This window comes from Ornithodoros turicata, chromosome 6 (assembly GCF_037126465.1).
Source record: "Ornithodoros turicata isolate Travis chromosome 6, ASM3712646v1, whole genome shotgun sequence".
Taxonomy (NCBI): domain Eukaryota; kingdom Metazoa; phylum Arthropoda; class Arachnida; order Ixodida; family Argasidae; genus Ornithodoros; species Ornithodoros turicata.
Genome location: NC_088206.1, coordinates 26616451 through 26632918, shown reverse-complemented (window position 1 = coordinate 26632918; position 16468 = coordinate 26616451). Strand labels below are relative to the sequence as shown.

General features: G+C 48.2%; 1 protein-coding gene across 1 annotated transcript in view; it reads right to left on the bottom strand.

Annotated features, from left to right (window-relative positions):
- Nucleotides 1-16468, bottom strand: part of LOC135397759 (neuroglian-like) — a 63606-nt gene that overhangs the window by 27292 nt on the left and 19846 nt on the right. The window contains exon 2 of the mRNA XM_064629348.1: nucleotides 1449-1561. Coding sequence (XP_064485418.1) covers nucleotides 1449-1559 — 111 coding nt within the window. The 5' untranslated portion in view covers nucleotides 1560-1561. The remainder of the gene's footprint in view (nucleotides 1-1448; nucleotides 1562-16468) is intronic.

Sequence of the window (16468 nt, the reverse complement as noted above, 5' to 3'; positions counted from 1 at the left end):
CGAAGCACGATGCTCCCTCCTCACTGATGGTGGATGCCTCGGGAACAGCTGTTGGTGCAGTCCTCCAGCAACAGATTGGTGACTCCTGGCGCCCGATCGCTTACTTTTCCAAAGCCCTCAAACCTCCCGAACAACGGTACAGCACTTTCGGACCCGATCTCCTGGCCGCGTACCTTGCCGTGAAGCACTTTCGGCATTTTCTGGATAGGCGCCCGTTCACAATCTTCACTGACCATAAGGCCCTCACATATGCCTTCCGCTCTGCCAGCAGTAGCTACTCGCCCAGGGAAACTCGGCAACTGGCCTTCCTTGCGGAAGGCCTACATCATGACGGCGGTTTCGCTTTTTCGAAGCTAGTGCCCTCTGGAGGGATGACGTCAGAGAATAAACTCTATACTTAGTACGCATGTGGTGGTGAAACGATATGCAAACATCAATTTTCTAATCACTCACTCAGTGCATGTCTTATTGGTTGGTTGGTTGGTAAAAAGAAAAATATGGAGATGTTGGCCCAACTCTACATTGGGCCGGCTACTCCAGTACGCTTATGGTAGCGAGGTCTGGCTACCACGTCTTGTGTTTGTCATGATTTGATGCACTGCAGCAAGAATTCAAGGGTGAGTGTTAGAACGAAGTTTTTTTCTAGTTATGTGTTAGCGCCACGAAGCAGTTGTGGCTATGAGCGAGGTACAGACGTGGACAGATGGAGAGAGGACAACAGGAAGAATTGGAGAACAGGGGGGGGTTCGAACGAAGTAAAGAGGACTTCAATAATCCTGTTCACTTCATTCTAACACTCATCCTTGTCTTCTTGCTGCAGTGTGTCAAATCATGAGTTGGTACAACCTACCCCGGATTGTTCCCATTCTGTTTGTCTGTTTGTTTGGTCCTTTTTACCCAGCATCGGGTTGCATCACTAACAAATAATGGATATTTTGTAGAAATATTAAAATGTACAAATTCATAACGACTAATATACCAAATAGTCCAAGTTTCAACGTTGTTTCAGATCAAGTGCCTTATCATGCGCTATTTCAGGGACTCTCTCCCAATTTTCTCCCTGCTCTTTACTGATACGTATATAGTGGATGTGGGAAACCGCTTCTTTTTCCCTATTTTTTGTGCAGCAATATCCCAGCTGGACAAAGACAAGAAAAATTGAGTTCACTTCAGAAGTCAAAACACCACATACAAATAGTATTTTACCTGCAGCATAAGGAGAGAGTGCTTAGTTCTCTAAGAAGCCCAGGAGTAAATTATTTTTTATTAATTTGCATTATATCGCATGCACTAGTATGATAATGCAGCTACACTTGTTTGCAACACACTTTTAGGGCGTTTTACGCATATTTCTGTAGGCATGTGTCAATGATTGGAGTCATTGCTACACCACAAGCAGAGAAGCTTACTAATGCGACATTCACTTATAGTTTTAGGGTAAGGCTTACTTGGTAAAGCTGTTCTTGTTTGGGCTGCTTGATCATGGTAGGCGGTGAGGGCACAACGGCTACCGCTGTAGCAGCAGCCACTGTGAGCACTAGCCATACCTCCTGAAGCATGCCTGCATAGAAAAACTTCGGTCAGTAGAGTACAGCTTATGTTTATCGATCTTGTATTCTAAGGAAACCATTTCTCATGAAGGCAGGGGACCTTTAATAATGACGTCTCTTTTTATCGGTACCGAGTACAGACAACCTTCGATTTACGAATTCCCTCAGATTATGAACAGTGCCTCATGGGACGAGACACCCCCCTTTGTTTTTCACCTTTGGTTTCAGAATCCCCGATTTCCGAACAGTGAATGCATATTTTGGGGAGGAACCTTTAAGACCCGTCCCGTTTTTTACCTCAATTTATGAACAGGGTATGTAGAGCCGTCCAGGTCAATAAATTATAAACATAGAACGTCTAGTGTCCCACTGTCACCAGGCAAAGTAAGGAGGATGATTCATTTATTTATGTAGGTATTTCCATATACCTCCAAAACTCACTTGAGGGACATTGCCACAAAGTACCGTAAACGTACTTTTATTTTCCAGGTATTAATTTTCGCGAATCGCTTATTCATTCGCTTGCAACAAGAACAACAACTACATGAATGACGATCGTATGAGGTGATTCACCGCAACAATTTCGGTACCATACCTCAGTGCATGTGGGTTAATATATGAATGGGATGACTATGAAAAAGATGAGACATACACACTCGCACACACACATGACACACGCAAATGAGATATCACACACGCGGGTGCGTCGTAACTGATGGGGATAGTAGGATTCGCTTGCGAAGTTATTCGCCTGAATTTAATTTTCGCGATTCCAAGGCAGTTTCCTCTTGCGGGATTAACGTCAAGCTCTGCCGGAGGTCCGGTCGGCACGTGCCATCCCTGAAAAGTTCACTAAATGGATGCCACATGTGCCAAAGCTGTGCTGAACTATTCTCCATTCGAAGTCAAGGTAGAGCTACCTGCAACCATCAAACCCATTCATCCTGCTCTGATTGAAGCTTTGCAGGAAATATCTGTGCGTGACGCCGCTATTCATTCAGCATTTGTGCAAGCAGGACTGACCCCAAGAAAGTGGCACAAATGTGAAAATAAATGTATATGTAGCCTTAGTACTTTTTGTTGTCCTGTGAAAACTTAACTGAGAGTATGTATCTGGCCAATACATCAAGGCAATGCGTCGATCTATCAAGGTGCTATGCCTCTTTATTCGCGAGTACAACTTTTCGCGACTGTTTTGCGGTCGCGAAAATTAATCGTGAATAAAAATATGTTTACGGTATGATCCATCCTCCTGAGGTCCGGATGGGCAAGCATATGTCACTCTTGACTTGACTTCAAAATGCACTTATACCGAAGGTGCACTACAGTACATCGAGGATTGGAACGACGAGTCAAGTGCTATAGATTATCCTGAGCAGGATTGACACAGAAAAAAAAATTACGGTAGGGCACGCAAAGTACTTAAAAACAAAAAAAGGAGAAGAACGTTTTCTCACATCACAATGCATTTCCTGTCATTGTAGCGCTGTCACGTTCTTCCAGACCTTGATTTATGAAAAAATTTCGAGAAACATTGACCGTTCACAAGTTGAGGGTTGATTATACCCACTTGAGCGCAAGTGATGCACTGACTATATGGTAATGATATCCTTCAGACAAAAAACATGTTTCTTTCAGGTTGTTGCGAGAGGTACAGGATAATTAAACCTCCGGTTTCAACCATGCCAGGTCTACTTGCTATCATTTGCTAGCATTCTGGCATTCTGTTTCTGTGATGAGCTTACAGTATCAGTAGCATCTCATCAGCGTCTCTTTATGTGTGTGTGTGTGTGCGTGTCAGGCCTGCACTATACCATTTAGGGGAACCTATGGAACCTGCATGTAAGGTACAGATTATCTTGCAATGGTTGTCCTCTACAATTTAATCACTTACAATGATCCTAACATGCAGGCGCTCTCTGCTGTCTGGTATCCCAGCTGTATGGTGACAAATGCCAATGGGAACAGTCTTTTGATGCTTCTGCAATGCTCTAATTAGAAAATTTTGCACCTGCATTACTTACAGTAATGAAAGGTTTTGCTGTAATGACAAAATGCTTTCCATCACTTTTCTATACAAGTAACCTCACTGACAACGCCATTATTTTTAGAAGTAGAAAGGAAAATATGGAAACGGACTGGACTGGTCGGACTGGTCGACCAGCTGTTCCATGACGCTTGATGTGTGAAAGCACTGAATGATTTAAAAGATTACTTCAGCACGTATGTCCTTGAGGTAGTTCGCCAGGGTACACAGCGCAGGCTGTTGGTGCTGCTTTGGCCAACTCCCCAGTGTCTTCTCAACTCCCCAGTGACTTCTCAACACTAAAAGGCCAGTTGTCAAGTCTTGCAAGGGCGTTCTTCAGTGTTCGCCCACTAGAGTCGAAGCGTCAGCAAGTGACCAGCACGTGCTCCGTGTTCTCCACGGTCCAGTAACTTGAACAGTTCGGCGATGCATCGACAATCTTATGAAGGTGTAGCGAGCCGCCCCATCTGCAACGCCATCAGCGCTCGTTCGCTTGGTCGCGCTAATAAATGCACGGCACACGGGCCGCTCGGCCAGATGTTCCCGTGGATTATTCTGAACCTAGTCTATTTCTTGGAACACGCTACTTACAAACTGGTGACCCGACGTCTCAATGGACGCTCCACGGACATCAGCCCCGACGTTCCCTCCAGTCCAAGATGCCGGAGACCAACCGTCCATCGCCGCCGTCGGCGGTGAGATTAAGCTTCCCCCCTTCTGGGCCAAGAATCCCCGGGCCTGGTTCTCCCAAGTTGAGGCGCGATTTGCACTTCGGCATATTTCGTCACAACTTACCAAGTACCTCAACGTTGTTTCCGCGCTGCCCATGGAAATCGCCGACCAGGTTGATTACATCTTGGCTTCACCACCGCCTGACAACCCCTACGATCGGCTGAAGGAGGCTATTCTTTCCCGCGCCGAATGCACCGAGCAGTCCCGGATCCGTCAACTTCTATCCGAGGAAGAACTGGGCGATCGGCGGCCAACCCAATTACTGCACCGCATGAAGCAGCTTCTTGGAGACTCGGCTGATACTCAGCCCTCGATCCCGCGGGAGCTCTTCCTCCAGCGGCTCCCACAGCAAGTCCGCTTGGTACTGGCCGGATCTGACGAGGTCGCCCTCGATAACCTTGCCCAGTTGGCGGATCGCATCACCGACTACTCTGCCCCCTCTGCGCCACATTTCACACGGTCTGAGAACATCGCGGCTGTTTCCCCGTCTGACCCTACGCTCCTTGTTCTACAAGCGCAAGTCAAAGAGCTTACGGACGCTGTTGCCGCTATGCGCGCTGACCTTTAATGGTCGCCCACGGTACCGACGCTCTCATTCTCGTCCACGCCGATCCCCTTCCCGCAGCCCGGCCTCCCAGGGGGATATATGCTATTATCACAAGAAGTTTGGCGACAACGCTCTCAAGTGCACCCAGCCGTGCTCCTGGACGGGAAACTTGGGGGCCAGTCGATAGCGGTGGCCTACGACTCTGGCCCACCGGCAAGCCGTCTATTCTTCGTCACCGACCGGGTCGCCGGCCATCGGTTCTTGGTGGATACGGGTGCCGAAGTCAGCCTTGTGCCTCCGACACGTGCCGACCGCGTCCACGGGAAGTCCTCCGCCACCCTCCAAGCCGTGAACGCCTCATCCATCTCACCCTTTGGTCTGCGGTCCCTTGCCATTGACATCGGCCTGCGAAGACTCTTTCGGTGGGTCTTGGTAGTCTCATACATGCTTCACCCTATCCTCGGCGCTGACATCCTCCAGCATTTCGCACTCGACATCAGTCTCTCGCGCAGGAAATTGACAGACACCCTGACCACACTTTTGGTGTCTGGTTTGCGCGCGCTGCAGACTTCTACGGGCATTCGTACTGTGCTGCCTGCGTCCCGCTACGCCGCTATCCTCGCCGATTTTCCCGCTGTGCCTAAGCCGTGCAACCTTGAGGTTACGCCCAAGCACTACGTCATGCACCACATCCAGACCACCGGACCACCAGTGGTATCCCGCCCCCGCCGGCTCTTTGGTGAGCGCCTCCAGATTGCTCGCCGTGAGTTTGACCACGTGCTGCAGCTGGGGCTCATTCGTCCATCGTCCAGCCAATGGTCATCACCGCTACATATGGTACCGAAGAAGGACCCCGGCGATTGGCGGCCTTGCGGCGACTATAGAGCCCTGAATTCCCGCACGGTACCAGACCAGTATCCCTTGCCCCACATCCACGATTTCACCAGTGGCCTTGCTGGTGCGACCACCTTCAGCAAGATCGATCTGGTCAAGGCCTACCACCAGATCCCGGTAGCGCCCGACGACATTCCGAAGACCGCCATTATCACGCCGTTTGGCCTCTTCGAATTCGTCCGAATGCCGTTCGGTCTTCGGAATGCGGCGCAGACTTTCCAACGATTTATCAACGAGGTCATACGATGTCTTCCATTCGTGTTTGCGTATATGGACGATCTGCTCATTGCCAGCAAGTCTCCTGAGGAACACGAAGCTCACTTGCGCCATGTGTTCCAGCGCCTGGACAACAACGGCCTTGTCATCAATCTCGGCAAATGCCTTTTCGACGTTCCGTCGTTGGAATTCCTCGGCCACAGTGTGTCGGCAGACGGCATTTCACCGCTTCCGTCCAAGGTACAAGCCGTTCAAGACTTCCCCGTGCCTTCTTCACTACGGAAGCTGCGCGAGTTTCTCGGCCTCGTAAACTTCCATAGCCGTTTTATCCCACACTGTGCCGACCTCTTACGACCCTTGACAGACCTGCTTCGTACGCACACCAAGGCGAACTCCCATCTGACTCTCCACTCAGAAGCTCTCACTGCCTTCCAAAGAATCAAGGCGGCCCTTGCCTCAGTCGCCATGCTCGTACATCCGGTGTCTTCGGCACCTACACGCCTAATGGTGGACGCCTCATCTCATGCTGTTTGCGCCCTTCTCCAGCAGCAGCAGTCCGGTGATGATTGGGCCCCCTTGGCTTTCTTCTCTCAGCGGCTCAAGCCATCTGAAGAGAAGTATAGCACCTTTAGCCGAGAACTCCCCGTCATCTACTACGCTGTGAGGCACTTCCAGCATTACCTCGAAGGCCGGCGGTTCTACGTTCTCACGGACCACAAACCTCTGACGTTTGTCTTGAAGTCCAACCGTGACACATACTCCCCGACTGATCTCCGTCGTCTCTCGCTCATCTCGAAGTACACCACCGTCATCCGCTTCGGCCGTGGTGGTCAGAACGCTGCGGCCGACGCACTGTCACGCTTCGAGGGTGCCACGCGTTCGGCCGTCATGACCTTCGACACTCTGGCCGCCGCACAAGCGGGAGATCGTACGCTCAGTCACCTTCTCTCGGACACGAAAAAGCATTCCCTACAGCTTCAGAAGGCGCCTCTACCCTTTTCGTCGTCTGACATATGGTGCGACGTCTCTGGCCCCGTCCATACTTACCGCCTTCCCTGCGCTTCACTGCCTTTCAAGACCTTCATAACATCGGCCATCCTGGGATCCGTGCCACGCAGCGACTGTTGTCATCTCGCTTTGTGTGGCCGGGAATGAACACTGACGTTCGGCGTTGGACGAGGGCTTGCATCGCTTGCCAAAAGGCCAAGATCAGGGGTCGCACCAAGACACCCGTTCATCCCTTTACCTTGCCTGACGCACGGTTTCAGCACCTTCATGTCGACCTCGTCGGTCCGCTACCACCGTACCACGGCCATCGCTACCTTCTTACTATCGTGGACCGCTACACACGATGGCCGGAAGCGGTTCCCCTTCCCCATGCGACTGCAGATACCGTGGCGCACGCCCTCCTCTCCGCCTGGATCGCACGGTACGGCTGCCCCGCCCACATTACCACCGACCAGGGACGGCAGTTCCAGAGTGCCCTCTTCAAGCGACTCATGGTACTCCTCGGCGTTCACCATCTGCGGACCACAGCCTACCACCCTGCTGCAAACGGTCTGGTGGAGCGTTTTCACCGCCAGCTAAAGACCGCTCTCATCGCTCGCCAGGCCGGGACTCATTGGGTGGACCATCTGCCCTAGTCTTGCTGGGCATTCGCTCAGCCCTGAAGCACGACCTTGCCTGCTCTGCCGCAGAGTTGGTTTTCGGCACGACCCTGCGTTTGCCCGCTGACTCCTGGTGCCCCGGTCAACCTGAGCAGCCTGTTCCCCCGGCCGACTATGTCCACGGCCTCCGACGCTTCTTCCGTCAGCTTGCTCCGACTCCTCCGCGCCAGCCCACCACCGTCCCAGTTTTCGTTCCCCAAGACCTCAAGTCCTGCACGCATGCCTTCCTGCGTCGTGACGCCGTTCGCCGTCCCCTGGCCCCTCACTACGACGGCCCCTTCCGTGTGCTGTGCCGGTCTCACAAGACGATTACCCTCGACATTGCGGGACACAAACAGGTGGTGTCGTTAGACCGCGTGAAGTCTGCTTGCATGGAGTCCGACTCTCCTGCACAGCTTCCTTGCTCCACTGTACGACCTCTGCAACCGGAGCCCAGGGTCCGTCGTACTGTCTCCTGGACCAGCCCCCTCAGCCTGTCTTCAACTCCCGCCTCAGCCAGTCGAAGTGGAGGGGGAGCCCTGTAGCGAGCCGCCCCATCTTTAACGACATCAGCGCTCGTTCGCTTGGTCGCGCGCTAATAAATGCACGGCGCACGGGCCGCTCGGCCATGGATTATTCTGAACCTAGTGTCTTTCTTGGAACACGCTACCTACAAAGGAATGATGCTGCGAACGGGACGTTGAGTCGCAGGCGATGGATGACGGACTCTAACGGCCTTCTCATCTTCGATGGGAGGCAGTAGGTGCAGGTGCAGGTAATAACTGATGCAACTTTGTTGCAAAATATAAATATGTCCGCGCTTCCAGCACTATTAAATACGATTATATCCTACTGCTCTACCCTGACATAATGCATCCTTCTCTGATTCTTTACGTCAGATCTTTGGTCAGATCTCATGCTGGTTTGTGTGCTGTCAGTTATTGTGCTGTTTTTCGGTGTTACTAAAATAACCCCATATTAATATTTTGACTCTCACATACTTTCGAAGCCATCGTACCCAAATATGTGTTTGCACCTGACAGACTGGGAGCCGCCAGCAGACATCGGGAAAATAGTGTACAACCAGGTGACAATTGCAGCTGCTGGGATAATGTCACCAGAAAATGAAAGTTAATGCAAAATAAAACAAAAATAAAATAACCACAGCTCCCATTAGGATCCTTTGCGTCGTGTTGCGACTACTGTTGTTTTGCACACCCACAAATTGCTGGGAACTGTCATTTCTGAAAGCATGATCAAACACACTTTTGTGATCTGCAACAATTTATGCACATAGGTAATTCTTTCTGTCACTCCTAGTCAACAATGAAAGCTGTGATGTCGTCGGTGGTGACACACACAAAGGAACACTAGATGGCAGGATGGATTCGTTCACAAATTGAAGGAAATGATAATAATCAAGATGATGCGAGCTTGCTTGCCTGTTCGGTTGTGACCACTGCGTTAATTGAGACCCATAAACTATAACACTGGAGAGACGACCGGGCATACCTTCGGACAAGACAGCAGTTCAAGGCAGCAGGCAGCATGAAGCAAAAATGTACTTGTTACGCCGTATCAATGGCAACAACGAAACGCAACTATAAGACAACAAGGAACCATAGGAGACTGACCGCTATCGGATACCGCGGGCGAAGCAGACCACGCACTGTGTTACGAGAGGAAAAAGGACTGGGAAAGTTGTTCGCAACTATGTTCGCTTTAAGGACTGTACCGCGTGAAGCGACGGGATTTACTCCCGCATACAGTGTTGCCAATTTAGCGGATTTCCCACCAGATCTGGCGGATTCGACTTGCATCTAGCGGGAAAAAAAATGTCTTTAGCGGCTAGCGGAATTTCTGACGGGGTCCTGGCTGAATTTAGGGTATTCTAGCGGATTCAGACTTTCGCCTCATTTTGGCTGAAAAGCCCGCAAAAATCAATTTATTCCCTACAGTATGCTAACTTCCGAACCGAAACCAGTCACCTGAAATTTGGTAAACTCCCTACTCTCCAAGGTCAATAAAGTTGTTGTTTGAAATTTGGTATCTGCACGGCTGTTTGCGCGCAAGAAGCTCACTTTCGATTCACTCTCTCTCCTTTGTGCTAGAACCTTTTCTGTTTCGGAGAACACACCACCAGTACCTCGGTCAGACCACAACATTTAATGTCTTATATGTTAGGGCCATAGTCTTGCGCCGGACAGAAGCGACTTTGCTCTGTCCTTAGGGCGCGAAATTAAGGCCTTAACAACTAAGGCCTTAAATGCTGCTCTCACCCAGCACAGCATTGTTGACTAGGGGAAATGATGACACATAACCCGAGATTTTGCACCAGAACACGAATTAAAGTTTGTCTGGACATCTTGCTCCCTCTTGTAGTAGCCCACAAAGTCTGCCGATTGATGTTCCCAATGCGAGGTGACTTCGTTTCTCTTCTTCACTAGCGTCTATGATGGCAGTGTGCACTCTTCTAGTTTGTTGAAATGCCAAAAGTGACTTACAAACAAAAACTTTGCAAGGAATGGCTTCGGGACCCTGTGCTAAGGAACGGTTCAGAACGGCGGCAGATTGGACGAAACGGTATAGTGCTGGTTCTAGTTCTTCGGTGTAGTGCTGGTGTGAGTCTGTGCTGGGTACGAAGTACTCAGATCTGAAGGCACATGGAGACAGTGCAAAGCACAGAGAGGCATTGGGACATTTCACGTCCGGTCAACAGCAAGTTCGCATCGCCCCGGAGAAAGTCGATCCAGCGCATGAAGCTGAAGGCGGGACAGAGCTCTTTATTGCTGAACACAGTTCAGTGCTGCCCACCGATCATGTTGGGGAACTGTACAAGAATTATTTCCCGGACAGTGCGAAAATTCCAGACAAAGGAATAAAAGATGTATCGCTCCAAATGTTCAGCTATCTTGACGAACGTGCTTTATAGGCACTTCAAGGATGATCTTCATCGGACCTTCAGCCAGTTGAACTTGATAAAGGACAATTTGCGCAATAAAATGAAGCCGGACATGATCGGGCCTGGTCATGGTCAAGATACGGGCTTGAGAAGGCACGCGAGGAGCTGCTTCGAGTACGACCTCCTCGGTACGACGAAGAAGAAATGAACGAGAATGCGAAGCATGCTCTTGAACACCATAAACAGAGGTGAAATATACATAAATCTCAACGTGTTCATGCACTTTTCAGCGTTAAGCGGATTTTAGCGGCTTCTTTGCGAAATTTAGCGGATTCTGGCGGAATCGGTTGGCTACTTTGGGGGATCATTCGTCTAGAATGTTGGCAACACTGCCCGCAGAGCTAGTCTATAGGAGAACGTTGCGCACTCCGCTACGGATGCTCCGAGAACGTAGGGAGGAATGTAAGCATGATCTGACGGTAGTGGAATACGTTCTAAATTTGATAGAACGCATGCAAGCAGCGAGAATGTTAACGCAGGAAAACACGAAAGACGCACAAAGAGGGCAAAAGGGTACTACGATAAAACGTCCAGAGCACGAACTTTTTCGGTAGGAGACAAAGTTATGCTCCTTCGACCACCGAACCAGAACCATGAGGAGAATTCAGGGCCATTCCCTCTGAATGCTGGCTTCACCTTACTTCAGAAATGCCATGTAAGATAAGCAATGCCACGGGTCACAACAGCTGAAAGGAGGAACTGTTGGGTAGGGCGGGAGAGTAAGCCGGAGGCCGCGTGAAACGACTTATCATTGTTCCGCTATCCTTCCGCCAGCGCGGTTATCAGTTTATTATTTTCTGTTTCCCTGATTTTTTTACCAGACGCCTGCTAAACAAGCTGAAGAAGCAATCTCAAGGTAGATTTAGCCAGGTAGCGAAGGCGAAAAAAAAAAAAAAAAATCTGACCCGGCAACGCTGTCATCTCCGTGACTTGAGCGATCCTGGGTGTTGGTGGCACAGGTAGGGTCGTAAACAAAAAATATTTACGACGCGCGCATGGGTCTTGTATAAACTAATAGTTTATTCATAATTTAAGTGTATGAAAAGCTATCTGTTGCCCCACTGGTACACATATACGAAATCATCTACAACCTGAGTACGTTTCCGTATCCTGCTCCACTGCGCATGTGTAGCTGTAGGCACGTTTGTCCGTGCATTCTTGTATCCGTGCCGTGTGCCCGTGCATAGTAATGCGGAGTTCGTACACTTTTTGGATTAAACAGGAAGCGACGTTCACATCTCGAAGCTGAAGGCCAAGATTAACACGTGTGAAGAGATGAGTGCTATGCATCCCGTGTTGCTGGCCCCGAGAAAAAAAAATTTTCGTCATGGCAAGACCGGCCATGATAGCGTGAGTGTTAGCGAATCAGCTGTGCACCAACGATGCCTTGTTTTTGCAACGGAGCCATTATGAGCACTCGTTGAAGAAATGCAAACAGCTAATCACTACGTGTACGTTTTGGTCTAGGTTAGGAATGGACATTAAGTGAAACTTCCTGTTTAGTTGTGGTTATCACGTACCCTTCGTCAAAACCTGTGATATCGCTATGTATTTCGAACTGATATGTATCATTAAACCTGACATGATTTATTTTTCTCTGTTTTCGTCTGGTATTGCTGCCCTGGGTGATTAGTATGGTTCGGTCAGGAAAAGGGGAAGGGAATGCAACGCAAACGAAGTACGCGAATGCAAACGTGCCATAGCTAATTATGCACTACTTATTATTCATGCTGCTGACGTCATATCTGACGTCATTTATTTACAAAAGTAGTAGTCCGCGCAACGGATGGATGGCGCTGACAGTCTCTATCATGGCGTCATCTGAAGACGCAGGGCCCTATGGGAGTTTCGCTACCTGTCTATATATACCTTGGCAATCTTGCTTCGCCGCTTCGGTTGTACGCCGATTTGGAAGCTCGCCGTTTTCAGGCTGCGGGAGTACAGCTTAGGAAGAAAGCTTCTGAAACGCTGGGATTTTGTATTGAACTTCTCTCAGCCTCCCCTGCTGCTTAGAGGAACACGTGTTGAGCAGAACCCTTGGAATAAATCAACTCACGGATTGTGTTCAAGAAATGTTCCCCTAGGGCCGCAGGGGAGGCTGGAAGAATTTAAATACAAGATTCCAGCGTTATAGAAACTTTTGTCCCAAGCTGTGTTGACGGCATAGGTGAATAGAATACAAAAAGCCCATCACAGGGCTAATCATGAACTGCGCACAGCAAGCGTTATCGTTGTTCTCAAAATTGCAGGGCTGCATGCGCATTGGCCGTCGCAGTGCATAATGAGGACATAGCGCGTCCCTAGTAGCACAAAATGTTGCAAAAACGTCTTAATTTGGTCAAATTAGGATAGAACATGATCAGGACGTCAATGCGACGTCTAGAAGCCGTAATTTATAGTACGTTTGTAAGACGTACCGATTTTTCGTTTATAATACGTCTTCGTCATCTCTGTTGAAAACGTATCCTAAAGGAAGACCTCCTGTAAACGTCTTCCGTTCACGTTTGCAAGGCGTACCGACTTTCCGTTTATAACACGTCTTCGCCATCTCTGTTCAAGAGGTATCTTAAAGGAGGACGATTTGTGTGCACTGAATAAGTTTACTTTCGGTGGACCTACTGACTGTCTCAAACCAAAAGCAGTAAGAAACACAGACGTCGTGCTGATGGTGAGTTAATACTCCCACCAATTCCCCACATCAGTGTTATTTGTGTGCATAATTGAACTAAAATTAGACACCTCACCCTCCATTTTGACTCAGAGGCGAGCAGGACTATCGAGTTTGCGGGAGTTCCTAAGACAAGCAATGTATATAGTATCTGTTTTCCTTTTCCAAGGGAATAGACCACCTCCATGCTCTGGACTCCCTACGCGAACGCGATAGAGGGGGTAAAAAGGGAGCTTGCTCTTTTTAGGGTGAGAACATAACACGGTTTGCCTTGGTGGACTGTGTCTTCGATTACGGCCGAAAGGTCGCGAGGCATGTTGCTTGCAGTGTTGCTTGCTCTGTAAAACTATACCCCATAGATATGCACAGGGCTGAATTTTCTGACATTTAAATAAGTGTTTTAAACATTGTTTAGACATCTTCAGGTCGACCAGAAACACGTCTTCAAGACTCAGGAAAGCGTCAACTTATCCCGGGATAGAAGACGTTATGTAGATCAGATTGAAGACGTCTCCTAGATGAAAATGTGGTCGTGGCTAGACCTTTCCTCGACGTTTACAAAACGTTTTGCGCTACTAGGGATGTTACAGGATATCGAAAAGTTGAAGATCCGGCCCCTTAGGTCATCATCTCAGTAATCAAAAACAATCTTTAAAAAATATGGATAAAAAACGGGGATATTGAGTTCGGCCCACGTTGCAGCAAGCTCATTTGCAAGCGGCTTTTTAAAAGCGATATCAGGAGGTCGTGCAACCTTCAGGGCGCTTACCAAACAATGCGGCCTTTGTAATACGTGGCTACAATTCTGCTATCCTCGTGCTTCCGAAAATCCACTAAAGTGAAAGTTAGTGAGCCAATTTTGGAAATATTCATCTGACACACGTGTACTGTGTCATGGAATTTGCACTACGCTGCGTTCGTGTGTATACGGAAACAGAATGAATATGCCACTCATAATTACGGAATTTAAAGTGTGCGATATTCGATATGCTATTTTACCCACACAGTGGCTATCTCTCCCTTTTATCAATGCTGCTCTTTAACTGACCAAGAGCAAAATAACAACTACGTTCAGGCACACAGTATATACGTCGTGGCGGAAATGATACGACTCATAGTACGGGAGTGCTTGACGAAAACAAAAACTCGCTAGAGTCGCACCGTTGACTGCAAGAAATTAAATCAAAAGCCCACAAAACAATGTGCTATAAATAAGCTAAGTGGTTAGAAGCTTTCTTATATCCTTTAATTAGTTGCAAGACTTTCGCGCAGTGGTTTCGTTAAAAGGTCGCTAATTAGCCGTTTAATGAGCTACTTTTCGAAAGAACCCAGATAGCTTATTTGTCGGTCGGTGTCAGAAACACTGCAATTGCCAATCCCTTCATAATGAAGATAAATGCGATTTCGAATAGCGCGTGGTGTGCGCGTACCATTCGGGTTTTTTGATGGCGCCTTTCTTCGTCATGTTTTTTTATTAATGCCAGGCTACAATTCTGCTAGCTCGAATATTTCAGAAGTCAGCCGTAATTGAGACTTCCTAATTATTATTCATCGGGCACGCGCCTATACTCTCGGTCATATTATTTCCGTGTATATCGTATATAATATAGAAGTACTTGCAGTTATCAAATTACAAAGTTCAGTCGATTAAAAGGAAACTCTGTACAATGATATACATATATATATAACGTCCTTGTGGTGTCGGGTCTACAGGGTGTCCCGCCTAACGTGTCACGAAATTATATTTGAAGAGGGCGATCAAACGAAAGAAGTCGCTACTTTTCTGCTACTTGAGTTAGAAACACGTGCTACGTCAAAAGTAGCACCTGTTTCTAACTCAAACAGGTGCGAACTTGCACTTGTTTTTCTTTTATCACTCTAATTAAATATAATATTAAATTAAATTAAATTAAATTTATTTGTAGGAAAGGATGACTCCAATGCAGAACAAGTGTTTAATCCAACACGAACGAGAAACTGTACACGAGCTCGAGCTCTGACGATTAACGAAGCTGTACGCAGGTGGGGTCAGGTGATCCTTATCCTCTTCGCAATTTCTTATATCATTATTAAATTAAATATAATATAATTTTAACTTAATTTCGGGAGACATCACTTTTTCCGAAACGGCTCTCGCGATAGCGTGTAAGCAATAGAAAGGAATCTGGTTCCTATATTTAGGCCGGTTTTGGGTATAAACGTGCAGACCAGCAAACTGCCTACGAATTCAAAGACTCAAACAGCAGTTGCTGCAACGCATCCGCGATATCGATATGCGATTTTGAAGCTTCAACCAGCGAACTGTTAGAATGGTTCCCAGATCACGACGCTCACCACGTACGAATAACAACGTACTCATATTAGTTCCATGCATCTACGCAACGGCATCTCTACAGCGCTCGTCTTCAAGTACCCATCCTAGCACTGTACGCGCGGCTTTTAGCAAAAATAAAAATAAAAAAGCGCAAACAGCAACCGGTGCTAAATGCGTAAAATACGTAGCAAGGAGGAAATAGAGTACAATAAAAAAGTAATTGGAAGGAACAAAACGCGGGGCGGGGATTCAAACCCGGGCATTCCTCGGTGAACGCCGAAGCGTTACCGGCGACGCCAGCTGAACACTAGTCGGATCCGCGTAACCCGGCATAAGCTTGTTCTGAGGCCTCGTGCGTAGATTGAGAACTTTATACGCCCTGGGCAAAAAATTGACGCTACTTTGGGTGGCGTTCTTCCTCTCAGTTTGAAGTAGAATCTTTCATCTTCACGTCCCATGGTGGACATTTTTTGGGGAGCTTAGCGTTTCGTAGATATTTGCAAGCAAAGACGTACGACCAGCCGTTACTCCGTAGAAGAAACGCGAATTGGCTAAGTTGGTCGGGCAAAAAATTCTGTGGTTCTAGACGCGCGATTTTGGTATCAAAATGTCGTAGGGGGTCTCATTCGTTCATCCAGACGTGGACATTTTCTTGCAACTCTGGGTTTATTGAGATGCCAGAGAAAAACGTGGTGCAATACATTGCACCTATGGGATATGCAGGTATAGCCGACTTTAGGGAGGGTGTTCCGCGATTCTCGGAATGAAACTTCAGGTGCAGTGGGAAGGCCCAGCTGAAGTTGTTGAAAAGCTTTCGGACACAAATTACGCCGTCAAAATTGGGAAGTCGTAAAAACGGAGTGAAAATATACCACGCAAACCTGATGAAGCCATATGTAGAGAGGCAAGAAAT